This window comes from Vipera berus, assembly GCF_964194415.1.
Source record: "Vipera berus genome assembly, chromosome: 9".
NCBI lineage: Eukaryota > Metazoa > Chordata > Lepidosauria > Squamata > Viperidae > Vipera > Vipera berus.
Window position 1 is genome coordinate 2005170 of NC_138212.1, and position 19927 is coordinate 2025096.

At 51.7% G+C, this 19927-nt stretch overlaps 2 protein-coding genes across 2 annotated transcripts; both read right to left on the bottom strand.

Annotated features, from left to right (window-relative positions):
* Positions 1-599: 599 nt before the first annotated feature.
* Positions 600-5857, bottom strand: QPCTL (glutaminyl-peptide cyclotransferase like; the record flags this gene model as incomplete). The annotated part of the gene is made up of 7 exons (XM_081334781.1): positions 600-1213; positions 1983-2099; positions 2732-2831; positions 3083-3235; positions 3821-4108; positions 4585-4731; positions 5630-5857. 7 exons carry the CDS (start codon positions 5855-5857, stop codon positions 1068-1070), a joined length of 1179 nt encoding a protein of 392 aa, XP_081190907.1. The 3' UTR covers positions 600-1067.
* Positions 5858-7478: 1621 nt separating this feature from the next.
* Positions 7479-19883, bottom strand: FBXO46 (F-box protein 46). Its single transcript, XM_081335144.1, is given in 5 exon segments — positions 7479-7719; positions 7721-7724; positions 10199-12287; positions 14630-14705; positions 19794-19883. Coding segments are annotated over 3 exon segments (2064 nt in total). The 5' UTR covers positions 12193-12287; positions 14630-14705; positions 19794-19883; the 3' UTR covers positions 7479-7653.
* Between the last annotated feature and the right edge of the window lie 44 nt (positions 19884-19927).

Consider the following 19927-nt stretch of genomic DNA (forward strand, 5'->3'; position numbering starts at 1 on the left):
CAATTCACAAAAAACCCCAAAAGAGACAACTTTTATTGGAAGAGGGGTTTTTTTTCCACCAAAAAACCCCCGATGGGCTTAAATCAACCCAGGAATCAGCTGGAAAGAAGGCAGGAGTGTGTTAATAAAAGTCCCACAGTGGAAAAACAAGTTATACCACAGCAGATCACATGAAAAGAGGAATGTTGCTTGGAAAAACACACAAGTGTGTAAGTACGACAGAAAGCTTGCATGGCAAGGAAAGGGCTAAGGCAGGGGCGTGCAAACCTTGGTAACTTTTAAGAGGACTTCAACTCCCAGAATTCCTCAGCCAGCATGGCTGGCTGACAAATTCTAGGAGTTGAAGTCCACCAGTCTTAAAAGTTGTCAAGGCTGAACACAGATAGACTTTAAGTTCAAAAATTTCCTGATGCACTAGCTTTTTACTTGTAAGGCGCTTCCAATAGGAATTGCTCATAAATGGCATCTTGTTCTATTACCACCGGCTCCTCCGTGTTTAAATCGCCAAATTCAAGGATTCTTTCCATTTTGAAAGAAGGGAGTGTGCACCACACGGAGATTTCCTGTGAGATTAAAAATAAATTCCTGCTTTTTTAAAAAAAAAAAAGCTCTGCTTTTCTCAGAACAGAGAAAGAAAAAGGGGTGGGAGGTAGGAGACCTAGCTGCCCCCCCTTTTCCCTACTCCAGGGGATCAAGCGGTGGGCCTTTCCACCGACTACTTTTAAGCCGTGCTTGGTTTCAAGAGAAAATCTGGAGCAAGCAGAAGGCCAATTTTTGGCAAAAGAAGCCCACCCTTGTCCGAATCTTTCTCAGCTCTTTTAAGACATCCCAGACCTTCCAAGTGGCAGGAAAGCCGATTCTTGATCTCCTCGCTCAACCATTTTGGCCTGGCGGTTCCCGCCAGCGGGAGCCCTCCGCGCATCACACAGCCTTCGTGGTGGACCAACTTCCAGAGTTCCAAGGAGAATTCGTGCATCTCCTGCCCCATCTTCCACAGCACGGCAATCATCTCCCAAAAGCCAGCTCCATTGTTTTCATCCCAGCCACGTCCACGTCCAGCATCTGCGCTAGAGCCACAGGTATTCCGCCAGGAACACAGCCAGGATCTTACTCAAGTTCTCAACAGTGGGGCGATCCAGGTTCTCCTCGGTGTCCTCCAGGGTGTGCCAGACCCTGGGGAAGGGGGTGGCAATGAGATGGAGGACGGGGACACCTGTCACAAAGACACACAAACACACACCTTAGCCCACAGCTGCCTTCCATTGCATGCATAAACTTGATTTTTAAGAAAGTCGCTTCTAGCTTCGTTGGAATATATTTCTCCGTGTTGACCTAGTAGGGTAAAATGTGTGTTTTTTGGTTTTTTGCCCTTTCGTTCCACATCTTTTTTTTCTTTGTACAGGTAGTCCTTGACTTACGACCACAACTGAGCCCAAAATTTCTGTTGTTAAGTGAGACATTTGTTAAGTGAGTTTCACCCCATGTTACGATCTTGCCACAGTTGCTAAGTGAATCACCGCAGCCGATAAGTTAGTAACCCGGTTGCTTAGTGAATCTGGCTTGCCCCAATGACTTTGCTTGTCAGAAGGACACAAAAGGGGATCACATGACACCCCTCCCCCCGGGACACTGTGACCGTCATAAATATGAGTTAGTTGTCAAGCGGCTGAATTTTGATCACGTGATCACATGGGGATGCTGCAAAGGTAGTTAACTGAAAAATGGTCATAAGTCACTTTTTCCAGTGCTGTTGTGACTTTGGCCACTAAATGAAACCGTTGTAAGTCGAGGACTAACCTGTAATGTTTTTGTCTAGTTTTCTTTTACCTTTGCAATTTTTTTCCCCTTTGGATTTTGTTTTTGAACTGTTTGAATAAAATAAAAATTTATTACCAAAGGAGGACCTTGTTGGGACGAGAGAACGAGGCCTGGTTTCAGAACAGGGGTGTCAAAGGGGTGTGTGTGTGTGTGGGGGTACGTACCTTTCCTGAGGAAGGGCGCGTGGTCATCTTCGACAGAGCCGTAGGGGGTGTCTCTGTGGAAATACAGCTGTTCCTGGGAGTGGGATTGGAGCAGTCCAAGATGGTGCATCCGCTTTTCTACAGAATGCAAGGCAGAGATTAGGTGTGTGGGGGGGTATCCCAGCCCCCGTGTCTGCTTGTCGATAGAGGGTATTCTGGCCATATAGCCAGGATTGCGTTCCTGCCAATTTCAGTACAGCTTGTCCTCAATTTAACAATCGCAACTAGAACCAAAATTTTCAATTCCTAAGCAAGGGAGTTTTTAGCTGAGTCCTGCACATTTTTTTGCCACAAACCGCCTGGTTGTTAAGCCAGTCTGTCTTTCCCCCCCTGCCCCCCCCGCCATTGCTCGTCAGAAGCTGCTTGGGGATGGTCCCAAATGACGATCACTTGACCCCAGGATCCTGCAGCTGTTGTAAATACACCAGTTGCCAAGCACCCAAATTTGGATCACATGGCTGTGTGTGGGTGCTGCGACGGTTCTAAAGTGCGAGCACCGGTTTGTGAGTCGCTTTTTTCAGTGTGGTTTTGATTTCGTTTTTCCCCCCCAGTGCGGTTTACGTTTCAAACGGTGGCTAAACGAATGCTTGTAAGTCGGTAGATGAATTGTTGAGTTCCTGCTGTTCTCCCTTGCGAATTTCGTTCTCCCCCTCCACCGATGCTGCCTCCCAGCCTGGCAAACGTCTGCTGATTTGGCTTCTGGATCTTACCGATGCTAATAAGCCTCTTGAACCAACCAGAGGTTGCCAGGAAGTGGCTTTGAAAGGAGGGCCGAGGGGCGCCCAGCAGATCCAGCAAAACGAAGAGAGACTGCAAGAAAGAAAGAGGAGAGTTTGATCTTCTTTAGCAGCGTTTCTCAACCTTGGCAACTTTAAGACGGGTGGACTTCCGCTCCCAGAATTCCCCAGGCAGCGTGCCAACCAGATTAGAGGCAACTGGTGGAAGCCCCAAAGGTGTCCCCTGCGTGATGATGTCATCCCACACAGGTGACAAAAGAGTTCCCCTGCCTGGTGACGTCATCGTGGCTTACGTCAGAAGTTCCCGCTCCCAGAGAGACTCACTATCGCCTGGAGCTGCGTGATGCCCTGGCGATGGGGGGTCCGGCCCATGTGCTCAGCTAGGTGACGGGCCCCATAGAGGGAATCTGTCTCACTCCACTCGTGGAAAGCCTCCTCCCCGTCAAAAAAGAGCAGCTGCAGCGTTATTTTCGAAGCCTGAAACCACAAAGGAGGTGGGTGAGCTTGTGTGTTGTGGCTGCAAAGTCGCCAAAGGGATAACGGGAAGGGAAGACCCCAGCCACGTAAGCGTCTCAACCGTGGCAACTTGGAAGATCCGTGGACTTCAACTCCCAGAATTCCCCAGCCAGCCATGCTGTTTCCCCCATACTGGCTGAGGAATTCTGGGAGTTGGAAGTCCAAAGGAAGGTCTTCAAAGTTGCCAAGGCTGGGAATTCATCCAAATCCATCTCTTATATTACTGCTATCAGTGGAAAGTATTTGCCTGCAGTTTTCTCAGGGAATTGCAGTTTGTTCGTTTTGCCGATTTTCTCTTGCACAATTCAAAACTTCCTTTTTTACATGCGAATTTAAAATAAGCCTTTGCAGGTTAGGGAAGCCAGAGGGAACCATGATCTCTTTGGAAAAATATTTCTGCCTTGAAAAGTGTCCCACCCAAACAGATGGGAAGGATGACAACGGCACTCTGCCAGCTCTAACCCTTAGTCTTTACTCCCTCCTCCCCTCCCTGAGGAAGAAGCGAACGGACACTGTTGTTCCCAGCTTGCCCCTTGACCGCCTCACCTGCTCTTTGGCCTTCAGAAGCCGGCTGTCCAGCGCGGTCACCAGCTCCAGCAGGATGGCACAGGGCACGGCCGAATCGGTGGCCCCCACGAAGGCCCGTCCGTGCTTGTCTTGGGGAAAATATTTGGAGTCGTAGTGGCAGGCAAAGACCAGGCGCCAGGTGGCCAAGGGGTCAAGCGTGGCCACCACGTTGGCAAAGCTGACCGTGCCGTGTGGGGTCCGGTCCTCGAAAGCATCCAGATCCACCTGCCAAGAAGCCTCCAGCGCTTTTAGCCGTTCCACAATGAACTCGAGAGAAATCGGGGGGAAAAAAAGCATGAGGACCAGCTAAATCGCTTGCACAGGTTTCTAGTCCTCTCTGGGTACGACAGTACAAGTCATCCTCGAATTACGACCACAATTGAGCCCAACACTTACGCTGATAAGCAAGACAGTTGCTAAGGGATCACATGACCCCTGTCCCCCCCCCCCACGCTGCAACTGTAGTAAGTACAAGTCAGTTGCCAAGCCTCTGAATTTTGATCATGTGACCTTGGGGGATGCTGCAACGGTCATAAGTGTGAAAAACAGTCCTTTTTTCAGTGCTGTTGTAACTTTGAGCAGTCACTAAACGAACAGTTGTTAAGACAAAGACTAGTTGTAAATGCTGTAAAATACTGTAAAATGTGTCTTTCAGGAGCTAGCAAAAGCCGTATGCACGCAACAACATTTCAAGGATGGAATCCAGCTGCGAAGTTTCACACAGCCGGGGGACCCAAACTCACCTGCCGGGTTCGGATGTTACCAGGGCTGCCTGGATACCTTTCCACCAGCATGGGCTGCAGGTAAGTCTTCCAAAGGCGTTGCAAATCCAGCTGGGAAGCCAGGTGTTTCAACTGGCTGCTGGACAAACTTCGGTGTTTGTGGATCAGCTGTGAGAAGAAGAGCAGCCTGTCTTTATTTATAGCTTTGGGGGTGGGGGTGGGGGGGCTTTCAAAGCAGCTGTGTGGATTTTTTTTTATTCCTCCAAAGCAGCGTTTTGCAACCTTGGCAATCTTCAGACGGGTGGACTTCAACTCCCAGAATTCCCCAGTCAGCATGCTAGTGAACTTTCAAGATATCCCACTTTCACTACCCCACTGGACTTTGGTTGACTTTTATCTCCCCCTCCCCCAGCAAGGGTCCTTGGTCCTAACCCTGTTGGACTTTCATCTGCATTGTCGGAAATGCCCCGCCTGCATTTTCTTTGGTACCCTGAAGGGCTAAAAGTTGAAAAGTTTGCACCTTAAGGTCTTGTTGGCCAAGCCATGGCAGGGCCTGGGGGGTGGGGGTGGGGGTGGGGCACCGTCCTCGGGTTGTGCTTTAAGGCATCGGATGGCCTCACTCTGGCCCCGATGGGGGTCTCCCAGCTCTTCTAACTAGGGTCGGTCTTCCAGCTTCCTGGGCAGCTGAGAAACGGGACTCTGAATCTTAACGGGGGCGGGGGGGGGCTTGTCCTTGGCAAAGCGGGGAAGCGAAGCCCACCGACCACCGCTCGGCTGGGTTCTCCCCCGCCGCCCAGGGTCGCTCTCCTGGGGGGCTGCCCAACCCGGCATCCTGGACCCCACCAGCTGAGATCAGATCCCGGCTTGCCATTCCGTTTTCTCCGTGCGTGCAGACCGGGAGCCGGCCTTCCTCAACCTGGCACCGCAAACCCCGGCACGCTGGCTGTGCCTTCTGGGTGATGTGGTTCCCCGGGCACTGCTGGATGCCAGGAAGGCGGGGGGGAGGGCGAAGTGGCCGGAGGGGCCTTCAGCTGGGCCGGGACCCCCTCGGCTCGCCCCGACCTACCTGGCTGCCCGGCTCCGCTGCCTGCCCGGCCCCCGGCTGCCCGCTCCAGAGGAGGCAGAGCGCCAGCGCGCAGCCCGCCGCCGCCGCCAACCCCAGCGGGAGCGCCCAGCGCCGGAGGAAGCGCCGGATCGGGCGCCGCCGGGGGGCCGCGGGGAGAGTCCCCGGGTCCGCCGCCGCCCCGCGCCCCTCCTGGCCGCCCGCCCGGCTCCTGCGCGCCCCTTTCCGCATGGCCGGAGCCCCGCCCACTCAGCCGGCCCGGAGCCCCTCCCCTGGCCGCGCCCGCCCGCGCTCGCCCAATCCCGGGCGGCGGAGAAAAGGGGCGTGCCTCTGGAGACCGCCCCCTTCCTGGTGAAGGACACGCGGGCAGAGCCACGGCCGATTCGGACGGGCGGGGCGGCTTTGCTCTTTCTGGAGTGGAGAGGACTCCCCGGGGCTTTTTTTTTCTCATAGACCGCTCAGAACGGAGTTCCGGCACCTTTTTGGGATGGAACCTTGTAGGGTAGGCAAGGCGGGTTGTATGACATGTGTGAGTTCCGGCACCTTTTTCTTTTACAAAAAAAGCACTGGGACTACAGGTCCCATCGCTCCGGAAGGAAGGAAGGAAGCGGGGAGGGGGGGGGGGAAGATGGATAAAAATGCCGTATCAAGCATCATCATCATCATCATCATACTTTAAAAAGAGATGACAACTATTTGAATTCCAGTCAGGCAGAGAAAAGTTTTCAGAATCCTCCAATTACAAACAAAATTTATTTATTTATTTTATTTTATTTCCATTTATATCCCGCCCTTCTCCGAAGACTCAGGGCGGCTTACAAGCTTAGCAGTAGCCTTCATTCTATGTATATGCCTGCTTATTAGGGCTTTCGCCCCCCCTCCCCCAAGCGGCATTATTACAAAGTCAGCTTATGGCCCCCAACAATCTGGGTCCTCATTTTACCTACCTCAGAAGGATTTATCTTCCTTTGGCAATGACTGGTTGCAGCTAAATGCTTTTTCTCTCTCTGCTACAAAATCTTTTTGGGGCAAAAAAGAGTGAAAAATACCAGTCCCCGAGTTACGTAAGACCTGTGTTGTGTAAACATGGAAGGGACACAATTTCCTCCCCCCCCCCATATATTGCATCCACAATTATAACCTAAACAGTTGCAATAGTTAACTTATGTTGCAATCCAGCTTCTGCAAATATGGATTTTCTGGGTCTTAAATTGGAGGTTGCTTGCCTTAAGTGCACGCTCTGGTATGGCTGCTTTACTCCTGATCTGTGTTATCTTGAATGCTTTTCCAGGTTCTCACAAGCCATGTTCATGCAAAATGCAAACCTTGCTTTATGCAGATGGGTTGTCTGAACTCAATCATGTGGCTCTTCCATCCCTGGAGGTTTTCAAGAAGAGACTGGACAGCCATCTGTCTGAAATGGTATAGGGCAGGGGTCAGCAACCTGAAACACTGAAAGAGCCACTTGGAACCGGTACCCTCATAAAAGGAAAAACTGGGAGCCGCAAAAAATGTGTGCGCACATGCACAGAACAGGGTTGGACTGAAGAGTGGAGCCAAGGCGAGATATGCACCTACCCTGCATATTTGAATTGATTGGTTGAACTTTTTTAGTCCCACTTTTTTTTTTTGGACTGCACATGGCAGAGGACTGGGAGCCGCAGGAGACGGCTGAAAGAGCCGCGTGTGGCTCCGGAGCCGCAGGTTGCAGACCTGTGGTATAGGTTTTCCTGCCTGACCAGAGGGTTGGACTAGATGCCCTCCAAGACCCCTTGCAACTCTGTTATCCTGTTATTCCTCCAGAAATGAGAAAGCAAGTCTTACTTCGTTTCTTTCCTGTTTTTATTTTTTTCCCCCCTCCACTTGACATTCATTTTGAAAATGCCACACATCTACACAGACAAACAGGCTTATAAATACCAGTGTGAAGAGTAGCAAAAGTGTCCTGCTCTGACACACATACACACCCCACCTCCTACCCCTGAGCAGTACCAATCGGCCAGCGTCAAGGAAGCAGCAGGTTGGCGTCAAATCACTGCAAATGAACATCTGATCCAAAGGGAAACAACGCGAATCCTGTTGTTTAGGGATAAGGGAGCTGGAGAAAAGATAAAATAGTTAGAAATTACAAAATATTGGAGGGTGGACAGGTGGACAGCCAAGTTGTGAGAATTCCGGTGCAGAGAAGAAAGGAAAGGGCTGAGATTGGGAGCAAAACAGACCGGATCACAAGAACATGGCTTGTAAAAATTCTTACAAGTGAAAATGCACAGAAGCAAAATTGTTTTAGCGTGAGCATCACCCACTCTGCCCATGTTAAATAAGAGAGAAGCAACTAGGGTTGGGGGTGAAGAAAAGGCGGGAAGGGAAATTATATTCAAGTGGAACATTATGGCAACTTTAAGATGTGTGGATATCAACTCCCAGAATTCCCCAGGCAGCCATGTTGGCTGGGGATTTCTAGGAGTTGAAGTCCACACATCTTAAAATGGCTAAGGCTGAGAAACAACCCTTTTCACCCCAAAACACTGTGCCTTCAATATCAATCTCCAGGTTTTTTTCTGCCCTGCCCAAGATGGCCCACTCAGCTGGCCATCCTCTTCCTCCATGCCTGAAGGAGAGAAGTGGTGGGTCAAATTAGACCCTAGTAGGGGTAGCATCCTAGGTGTGGGTAAAAAATTCCTGAGGTAAAGAATTATTCTAGGAGGCAAGGCTTAGAATAGTGTGGAAGAGGTAGCTGGTGAGTGGACCTATAAAAGTTGGAATCATAATTTAGATCTCTTGATGTGAAGGTCAACTCAACTTGGGCTTTGGATGAGAAGGCTACTAAAGAACAAAGATGGCAAAGGTGTGCTGCTGTCTTCTAAGGTGGCCTTTGGACTTTCCAGTCTAACCCATAGCTCTTGGGCTTCTCTCTGGTCTCCCAACCAAGTATCAACCAGGTTATGCAGTCGTCAGTCGGGTCCTCCTATGGTTTAGAACCTGCCTTCCCACCATCCCCAGACCTTTCCTTGCCCGTGAAGATGGCCAACTGGGAAAAACTGGAGGGTCTACAAAATTTGGAGGGTCTCAAAAAAGCTGAATTAGGGAGTAGCCCTTAGGATGGCCACCAAGAAGCAACCCAACCGCCATTGAGTCATCTCATGATCAAGAACTCATGGTAACCCAGACCCTTTAGATCTGGAGCAAATCCTAAGACAATACAGTGAGCTTCTGAAAGTGAAGAAACAGGAAGGAAGGAAGGAAGGAAGGAAGGAAGGAAGGAAGGAAGGAAGGAAGGAAGGAAGGAAGGAAGGAAGGAAGGAAGGAAGGAAGGAAGGAAGGAAGGAAGGAAGGCAGACCCCAGGATGGGGGAGGCCAATTGAGCAGTAATTAATCTAGACCAAGGATCTTCAAACTTGGCAACATTAAGACTTGTGGACTTCAACTCCCAGAATTCCTCAGCCAGCCAAGTCAAGAAGTCTTAAAGTTGCCAAGTTTGAAGACCCCCGTTCTAGACCTTTGGGTTCCTCCACTGCTACTAGCTTACACCAGGTTGTGAAGAACTCCACACAAGAGGCCAATGAAGGAAAATCACGAGGTTATATGTCCCTGAATCTACAGGATTGTTAGCCAAGAACAGAAGACAATCCCAGGACTTGATTACCAAGCACAGGTTGTTAAGCTGCCCAACCACACCAGTCGGTTTTCAGGCCAGTCGAGCACATATTGGCATTTTCCAGTGAAAACATTTGGCCAGCCTTTTTTCTCCCTACAGTTGGCGAGAAAGTGGTTGAGTTTGGAAGACCCCTTTCCTTGCTAGTCCTCCCCCAAGCCAACCGGATCACAATTCAAGGAAGGAAGAAACGTTGCTGAGTGGACTTGGTGTTAGCTGGATAAATAGTTTTAGCCTCCAAGAGCCAGATAAACAGAGAAAAAAAATATAGGGGGAAAAAAGCCGAGGACCACAGAGCATTGCTATAGAAGGGAAGGGGTCTTTGATTTAAGGGAGGGGGCTTGCAAGGGTGAGAGCAGAAGCACCTGGTCCAGTTTTTTCAATCTAGGCCAAGGGTCCTCAACCTTGGCAACTTTAAGACTTGTGGACTTCAGCTCCCAGAATTCCCCATGTTGGGCTGGAGGACTTGAAGTCCATAAGTCTTCAAGTCGCCAAGCTTGGACACCCCAGTTTTACAGGATAAAGGAGCCCATTGGGACAATCTCCCCAAATCTGGTGAGCTGCAGTGACTGGCTGACACACGCCCCTCCCATTCATCAATGCTACATATTTTTAAAAAGGGGCCTTGTGACTCTTTGTACATATATATTTTTTTTTAAATACATGGGGTTTCCCCCCCACCCCTTTCTTCAATTTCCTTCTGCAGCTCATTTGGAGCAGGCGGACAGGAGCCAAGGGGATCAAGCAATTCTTTAAAAGACACGCACACACGCACACAACACACACCCCAGGGCTGTTGTAAAACACACTCGCATCCCAGTCTCTCGCACATACATGGAGAATTTTAAGACAGGAGGGAAAAGGATGAGGGGAGGGTGGGGGTCTTTCCACTTCCCCTCCACCCCGAAGGCCCTCACCTCCCGTCCTCCCTCCGGGCTGCCCTTTCTCTCAGCATATCGCACGGCTGCACCCAGTTGTTGTCGTGCAGTCCCACACGGCAGCCCGGGGTGTCTTTGTCCGTTCTGCGGCAGCACATCCAGTAGGAGCGTCCGTAAGGCAAGTCGTGATGGTAAGGTTTGGGGTGCCACCGGCAGAGGGAGACGTCGCCCTTCTCGTAATGTCTCTTGCACTGCTTGCAGGGGTCGTCGCGATACAAAGGGTCCCGGTTCCACTTGGAGTCCGTGGCCTGCACGCCGAAGGTCTCGATGATGGACTTGAAGTAGTGGCAGGAGCATTTTAAGGCCGCCAGCGCCTGTGTGGGCAGGTAACTGAAGATCTTCACCATGATGTGATCGGGGAGCAAGAGCATGTACTGGCGAGGCTCCAGCAACCTCTGGATCTTGAAACGGATCTCTAAGAAGTCGTGCGAGACGTGGCGATACAGGCGACACAAGGAGGTGTCGGAGACAGCAGGCTCCAGGCCGGACCCGTCGGCCCTCTCCAGCCCACCCTCACCGCCGCTGGACGAGTCCAGGAACGCGCTGTCCGTGTCTCGGCTGTCTTCCTGCCGCGGCGTCTGAGCGTGGAGGAAAAAGAGCTGTCCTGGCGGAGGGTCATCGCAAGAGGCGCACAACCCTTCTTGGGTTGGCGAGCCCACCGTCAAGCAAACGGTCTCTTCCTTCATGTTCTTGGTACTGTCCTTGCCAAAGAAGACACACTGGTCCACGACGCCCGTAACCACCACGTCCACATGGAAGCCGGACACACAGTCTCTGGCTGCAGCGGCAGGGGAGCCTCCCATCTTTTCGGCAGGAGCCCGGACGTCTTCAGGGATAGCGTCCAGTTTGCTGGAGGCATTCTGGGTTTCGCGGTAGGTCATCTCCATGTCTGCAGGCTCGCGGCCGGATCCTTCACCCCCCTTGGGGGAGGCACTCGCCAACAGGAAATCCACATTGTTGGGAAGGGTATCCCGAGAGGGGCTGATCAGCTGATAGAGGTCACAGGTGATCTTATCTTTGGACCGGGCCGTGGTGCCAGTGGGCGACCCTCCGCAGCTCATGAACATGCAGTTGGGCCGGGGAACGGAGCCGCTCTCTGAGGGCGAACGGGGGTCTCGGCTGCTGGAAATACGGAAGGCAATGCGCACTTCGCCAGGGCTATGTTGGGAGTTGGCCACGCACTCGGAGGACTCCCGGCGGAGGCCGTTCTGACACACGACGCTGCGCTCCCGCGATTCAAAGTGGGCAATGGCCTCAGCCACGCGGCTGCAGTCCGAGTTTCCTCCAGAGGTTGGTGGTTTCTTCTCCCCATTCTCCTCTTGCTCCGTGGATACAAAAATCATCGGAGACGGCGGGGCACTCGGTCTGGAGACATTCTGCTCTGCCCGCGCCGTCCGCTGCTCCACCAAGGCCACCATCTCTGCCACCGACAGCAGGTCGGTGGTGTCCCCGCCGGCAGGGTCAGTGTGGGACTCGGGCCAAAGGCAAACATCCTCGGCTTCCTTGCTGACGGTGCTGCCACTGTCCTTGGGTTTGATCGGGCAGCCTTTACTCCGGGTGGGATCGTGCGACCTCCGCCGGCGCTTCGCCTTGGAGCTGTCGCTCCCCCAGTTTCCTTTGACCTTCATGGCGCTGGCCCGGTTGCCGCTGCTGCACTGGTGGGCCACGAAGAATGCAATCTTCTCCTTGGTGTTTCCTGGCTTGATCACATACCAGGTGTCCAAGAGGACTCTGCCCTCCTCCACCTGGCCGGGATTGGAGGAGGCCGCTGGGGGAGGCGGCAGTGGAGGCGGAGCTGGGGGGGTGTTCTCTGAAGAGAGCTCCCCACTGTCCCCCTCCTCTTCTTTGGCTTTGCAGGCAAAGTCCCCAAAACTTTTCTTCGCCTGGTTGCCACGGCACGGCTTGTTCTCGGAGTACGTTCCAAACGGGCGGGGACACCACAGCTGGATGTGGGAGAAGGCGTTGTGATCCATCACGCTCTCATGGCCAAGAGGAGGGGGAAGGATGGTCCTCCCCTCTAGTGCATGATCAGCTGTTCCGCAGGATCTTCCCAGGGCCTTGGAGTGACCTGCGGGAAAGCGAACCAAACAGACGTCCATCAGGTGTGGAAATGGCAGCAGATTTAAGACTGCTGACGGGCTGGCATGCAACATTCTGCTACCTCAGAATTTATTTTCCATTTCCGGGGGGGGGGGGAATCACTGGAGGTTGTCCTCAACGTACGACCACAATTGAGCCCAAAATTTACACTGCTAAGCAAGACAATGGAGTGAGTTTTGCCCCATTCTATGACTTTTCTTGCCACAGTTGTTAAATGAATCCCGGCAGCTGTTTAGTCACTTGGTTGTGAAGTCAATTTACTTGCCAGGTCACAAAAGGGGATCACATGACCCCGGGACACGGCAACCGTCATAAATACAAGACAGTTGCCAAGCCTCTGCATTTTGATCACGTGACCATGGGGGGAGGCTGCAAGGGTCGTAAGTGGGGGGAAACGGTCCTAAGTCCCTTTTTCAGTGCCGTTGCAGCGTCGAATGGACACGAAACGAATGTTTACAATCCGTGGATACCTGCAGCTAGTCCTCATGGTGCCAGGACAAAAGGAAAACATTGCAATGGGGTCCAGAGAGGGCCTGGAGCTGTCCAATCCCGCACAAGTTCTAGTGTCTTTCACTGTCCTTGCCTTACGCCCATCTTAAGGAATGCAGTGAGGACTCAGTGACTTTGATTTATGGATGGCCTTTTTACTGGAGCCTCAACCTTTTCAGATTTTTTTGTTTTGTTTTGTTATTTTAACGACTTCCCGGTCATTGCACTATGCTTTCCTTCTTGTTCCTCTGGGTAGATGGGCAGCCCTATAAATTTGTGAAAGAATCCAACAATTAATTGTCCAAGCTTGAGAAGGGGCCACACAGCTTTTCCACCCCCACTGCCCGTTTCCCAGCAGCCAGCCCAAGCTTGGTGCGCTCTGCATAATTTACTCCTACAGCTTCAAAGGAAAAGGAAGCATGCCAAGGTTACAGATGCCAGGCGCAAGCAAAGGACTAGGTGGGTGGCCCCCGCGGCAGCAGACGGCTGACATGATGCCACCCATCCAAGAGGAACATCAGAGCTGAGAGCAGAGCAGGGGTCAGCAACCACGGCATCTTTACGGCCTGTGGACTTCAACTCCCAGAATTCCTAAGCCAGCCAGGCTGATTCCCATCAGTAACAAAACGGTAGCCTATTGGCCTATCTTAAAGGGCTGTTGTAAGACAGTTTCTCCACCTTTGCAACCTTACGGAATGTAGGCAGCGAATCCCAGAATTCTCCAGCATATTGGCCGGGGACTTCTGAGAGATGAGTTTCATGCATCCTTTCATGCATGTTGGATGGGGAATTCTGGGACTAAAGAACATGCGTGGTAAAAGCGTACTGGCTGGAAATTTTAGGAAATGAATTCCAGGCAAGATTGAACCCTCCTTAATGCTTGGTGGGTTGGGTTGTTTTTTTGTTTTGTTTTTTTGCAGCTGCTTCACTGCCAAGCTGTAGCGCTGATGTTGCTACCTAGTTGGGTTATGAAACGTCTGCAAGGAAAACGCCAAGCTCTGAGAGCATCAAGGACACCAGAGTTGTTGTTGTCGTGGTTCTCCTCTATCACCCCCACCGCCAGTCTGCAAACCCCTCTCCCTTCCAGAGCACTGATGAAGTTGCCTAGCCAGCTCAGGAAACGTCTGCAAGGAAACCGCCAACTTCAGAAATCAGCCAGGACCTCACGGCTACGGCTCTGTGGAATGGTGCATGTTACACCCCCACGTATAAAAGGGGCCCCTTCTCAGCCCGCCCCCCCCCCTAAGCTGATCCTGAGACGTAGAAGCTCCCTTCAAAACGAAGGATGCTTTGGAGAAAGAGCAGAGCGCGGCCCAGCAGGTGGGTGACACCTTGGAAATTGGCCCCATCTACCCTTGAAGACCTGTTGGGGGGTGGGGGGAGGATGGAGGGAACGGGCAGGCTGGAATGCCACCCTCCCCACACACACAGACACATGGGCCGTGTTGCCATTGTGATGGAGGCCCCTTCCCCGAGAAAAGTCACACGTGCACTTGTTGACTGTGCAAAGACACCGCCCGATTGTTGTGCAGGAGGGGACAAGGCAAGAGCCGTCCTGGACACCCCTCCCCCTTGCAAAGCCATCCTTGAGACGGCCCCTCCCCATGCAATCACCAGCCCTTCACCAGCATCTCTGCAAGCTTTCCCAACTAAGTCATCGGGTTGTCCCTCCGCCAAACACAAAAAAGCATTCAATTATAATAATCATAACAACAATTTCACCCCACCCCATCCTCCAGGCTTGAACATCTCCTCCCAGCTATGGCACCATCGGTTCCTCCTTCCCCACAAGTTCTCCCCCCCACACACACACCTTCTTACCTGGTACCCCAAAGCCGAGGGAAGGGGGAGGAGCTACAGCGGGCCTTCGCTGAACCCTACATCCTTGCTCGGAAGCCTGCAAAAAAAATATTGTTTTCTGCTTTTTTAAAAAAATAATAATAATAATAATAAATAAATCCACAGGTCCTTTTTGCAAAGCCAAGGAGGGAGGGAGGGAACGGTCCAAAATGGGGGCGTGTATGAGTGCGTGGGGGGGTGTAAGTGGGAATATTGCTCCCAACCTAGGAACCTCCTCCTCCTGCTGACCGAATGGATCAGCCCCTACCACCCCCACCCACCCCACCCCCCGCGCTACCTGATCTCTTAAAGGGCCAGATACCCCATTCCACTGGCCAGGGCAGGTTCCCCCCCCCCCTGACTTTGCAATCAATAGGGGCCTTTAATGCAACAGACTGTAACTCTTCCTCCCCCAAAACACACGCGCACGCACACACACAAACACACACACACCATCAGCAAGTTCAGCCATTTGTTGACAGACATATGCATGAGGCTGAGCGGCCAATCAGAAAGCCGAGTTTGGGGCATGCCCATATATGGATGACAGCAGAGTTTTAGCCTCTCCTCCCCTGGTTTCTCCCCCCCCCTGCCTTTAAATCCCCCCTGCCTGGCAGCCAGCCAGGGATCCTGGTGCAATTCCCACCAGCAACCAGGAACGAAGGGGGGGGGAAGAAGGGGCGTAGCGCAATTCTTAGCATCCTTTCACCCTGAAAGTCGAATTTACTTTCTCGGATCCGACCTGGCCAAAGTCGAGGACTCACTACGCATTGCAAGAGGACCAGCTGTGACCAGCAGAATACAGAAAGTCCTCGACTTACATCCGTTCACTTAGTGACGGATGTTACTTACAGCGTCACTGGGGAAAAAAGGGAGCGATGACCTGCGACCTTTGCAGCCTCCCCATGGACATGGCATCAAAATTCGGACCCTCGGCCCGACTCATATTTACAACAGTCACAGTGTCCTGCGATCCCGGGACAACTTCACAACTTCCGGGCTATTACAACTTGACAACTGCAATGATTCACTTTCAAAAACAGTGGCAAGAACAAATCGTAAAATGGGGGCATAGCTCACTTAAATGTCTCACTTAGCGACATCATTTTTGGGCTCAATTGTGGTTCGTAAGGCGAGGACTACCTGTACAGAATAACGAAGTTGGAAGGGACCTTGGAGGTCTTCTAGTCCACCCCCGCTGCTCAAGCAGGAAAACCTACCCCATCTCAGACAAGTGGCTGTCCAGTCTCTTCTTAAAAACCTCCAGTGATGGAGAACCCACAATTTCTGGAGGCAAGCAGTTCCACTGGTTAATTGTCTTCCCTGTTAGGAAGTTTCTCCTTCGTTCTACATTAGTTCTAGCCACAAGGATCCTTCAAAATCATTTAGCCTGGCTTTATTCTGGCTGGGAATTCTGGGGTGTGTGTGTGCAAAGGGTTCGAGGCCCAGGTTTGTGGGTCTCATTTAACAACTGCAGTGATTCGCTGAACAATCCTGGCAAAAAGTCCCTTGGTTGAATTTTGGCGGCCAGAGAAACGGAATGAAGACCTGGTTGTAAAAATCAAGCGCGACTCACTCGCCTTGCTTAGTGACGGAAATTCGGGCCCCAATGATGGCCATTAAGGTGAGGACTGCTTGTAACCATCGGGAATCAGCTCCCTGCTGCGTCCCCCACCTGATGCCAGGTAGCGTTGCTTCCCTCCAAGCACAACGCACCCCACCTCACCATCCTGGTGGCACTCTCTAACACAGGGGCAGAGACTTTTATGACTTGTGGACTTCAACTCCCAAAGCACCAGAAGGCAAAACAACATATGGAAAGGCACCAAGGAGAGAAGCAACCTGGAATTAAGGGGGAATTTCCTGATAGAACAATTAATCAGTGGAACAGCTTGCCACCAGAAGTCGTGAGTGCTCCTTCACCGGAGGTTTTTAAGAAGAGACTGGACAGCCCCTTGTCTCAAATTGTATAGGGCAGGAGTCTTCAAACTTGGCCCTTTTATGACTTGTGGACTTCAACTCCCAGAATTCCTCAGCCAGCATGGCTGGCTGAGGAATTCTGGGAGTTGAAGTCCACAAGTCATAAAAGGGCCAAGTTTGAAGACCCCTGGTATAGGGTGTCCTGCTTCAGCAGGGGGCTGGATTAGAAGACCTCCAAGGTCCCTTCCAGCTTTTATTCTGATTGTTGGATTGATTGAAATGGTCTAGGCTGGTCTCCTGCTCAAGCAGGGTGTAGGACTAGATGACCTCCAAGGTCCCTTCCAGCTCTATTCTGATTAAAGATTTCCAAAAGAGCTGGACACGCGCGTTTTAACTTCATTTAATAATTAACCCGAGATCCTGGACTCACCAAGAATTCGCTTTTAAACAGTGCCAGGGAATATTTGCAACGGGTTGATCCTGTCTGGGCTGCCCTTTTGAATTTCAGCTGGGCACCAAGGCCACATCTGGAGGGTGGGATCTCCCTATCTCTATGGGCCGCGCAAACATGTCCAACTCTCTTTGATTTGGGAAAATAGTAACAAAAAACATGTTTAAATGTGCCAGTTTTAAACAGACCAACAGCCTCGTCCAGGACGGCATATCAATTAAATAAACAGACTGACCCCAAAAGCTTTGACTGGTACAAGTGCTGAAAACATCTGTTATACAGGTAGCCCTTGACTTACAACAGTTCCACTTAGCGACCATTCAAAAGTTACAACAGCACTTAAAAAAACCGACTTACAATTATTTCCGCACTTACGACCTCTACAGCATCCGTGCGGTTACGTGATCAAAACTCGGACGCTTGGCAACTGACTCACACTTACGACCATTACAGGATCTTGGAGTCACGTGATCCCCTTTTGCGACCTTCTGACAAGCAAACTCAACAGGAGGGGAGGGGGGAAGCCAGATTAAGTTCACGAGTCCTAAAAGAGCCAAGGTTGCCTACCCCTGATCCAGATTCTGCACAACCTTGGACCCACGAGAAAGTCCGTCCAGGTTTGTCAATGCCTGCTCTCACAAATAATAGACAATTAAGGACAAAGCCCCCACCCACTGCCCTTGGGGCTGCAAGACTGAGAAGGGACCAGCAGACCCACAACTCCAGGTAATCCTCGACAACCGAGCCCAAAATTTCTGTCGCTAAGTGAGACATTGGTTAACTGAATGTTGTCCCATTTTTACGACTTTTCTTGCCACATTTGTGGAGTGAATCACCGCAGTTGTTAAATTAGTAACCTGGTTGTTAAAGTGAATCTGGCTTCCCCGTTGATTTTGCTTGTCAGAAGGTCACGGCAACGGTCGTTAAGTGTGAACCAACTGCCAAGCGTCTGAATCATGGGGATCCTGCAACGGTCACAGGTATGAAAAATTGTCATAATTCACTTTTTTCAGTGCCGTGGAAGCTTTGAACGGTCGCTAAATGAACCGTTGTAAGTCAAGGATTGCCTGTATTCAAAACAGAATAACAGAGTTGGAAGGGACCTCGGAGGTCATCTAGTCCAACCCCCTGCTCAGGCAGGAAACCCTCTGCCATTTCAGGCAAATGGTTGTCCAGTCTCTTTTGCAAAAATCTCCCATGTAACAACGCAACACTGCGCTGCTGCTCTTTAAAAAGGCAGGCCCTTCTTCGCAGTGGCGGCTGGCCTCTGGCCAAGCACAATGTTTATGATTAACTTTACATCCACAACCATATAATTAGCCTGGGTAGCGCTCCAACACAGAACATGGTGAGAGATAAGAGCACACTGAAAGGCTGTAAAATTGGGGCGGATTGCACAAGCCAGGTGAAAGTGACACAGGCAGCAACTCAGCGCTCCCAGGCACAGCATTCGCAAGCACACCTAAATTGTTTTTTTGTTTTTTGAGACACCGGTGACCTCTTTGTCTTTCATAGGAGCCTGGGAGATGGTTCTCCTTAAGGCGGCGGGGGCGGGGACGGGCGGGGGGGATGGGCATCTCATCAGCCATCAGGGCGCTCTGGATAATGTTAGTGGCAGGGATAGTGGTCCTCAATCAAAGGAAGAAGATCAGATAGATAGATAGATGATAGATAGATAGATAGATAGATAGATAGATAGATAGATAGATAGACAGACAGACAGAGAGATAGATAGGAGAGTGATGGATGGATAGATGAGATAGATAGAAATGGATGGATAGATGAAGACAGAGAGACAGATAGGAATGGATGGATAGAGAGAGATGATAGACAATACAAATAATAGATGATAGATAGACGAGGGAATAGACGACAAATTATTTTCCTCCCTTGGAAGGAGGAAGGGGCACAGTCCAGAACACCCCTGCCCCCAAACGGGAAGACTCCTTCTATTAATCCTCTGCCAGGTCTGGGTCAGGAACAAGCATATGGGGCAGACCATCTACTTCAAGATCTTGAAAATCAGCTCCTGGGATTACACCTCCACTTAACAGGGGGACCCGAAACCGCGGGCCACAGATGTTAGTGGGGCTCCCAACCCCAAAAGCAGAGCTCCTAAACTTTGGGTTCTCCCCAGACACAGCAGCGATGCCCAGACCGAGATGAAAAGCCGGATCATAAAACACAATGCTGCTCTTCAAGGGCGGTGGCTTATGGTCCTTGAGTTACGGCAAGCTCCAGCCAGAAAGCTGCGATGCCAGGACTGGAGGTGGGGGGGGGTGTCTGTGCAAAATCAGCAGTTCAGAACTTTTCTAACCTCCTCCCTCCCCCTCCCCATGGAATTGCCAACCGCTCTGCCAAACTCTGCCAAACTCAGTCTGAAGACCTTTTCCACCGCCCCAAGGGGATCTGGACCTGGCGAGGCAGGAGGAGGGTGGATCCCTGTCTCAAGGAAGGTTGCCACTGCTCCTGTGCCTTTCCCAGCAGCAGCCATCTGGCCGTGGAGAAACGAAGCCTTCGCCCTTTGGTTTCAATCCGCTTTTCTGCCCACAGGAGCCTCGGCGGCTGTCAGCGCTTCGTCCTGGGGCTGCTGCTTAAGGGCAGAGGAGCAGGGCTGGGGCAGGTAAGTTGGCAACCCTAACCCCGACCCCCACCCCCACCCCCCCATCAATATTTCCCCCGTCTCCTGCAGCCCCTCCCTCTTCTTCTACGTTGACCCTCCCATGCATGCGCACCCCCGCACCCCCCAAACAGGCGACCCTCCCCGCCTCTTACCTTCCACGCAGCGCGATCGCCCGCCAGCTCCACTCTCTCTCTCTCGCTTTGCAGCAGAAGCAGCAGCAGTGACTCCTCGGAACTTCCTGGTTCCCCCTCTGCGCAGGCGCCCCTCCTCGAACCGCCCATTTCCG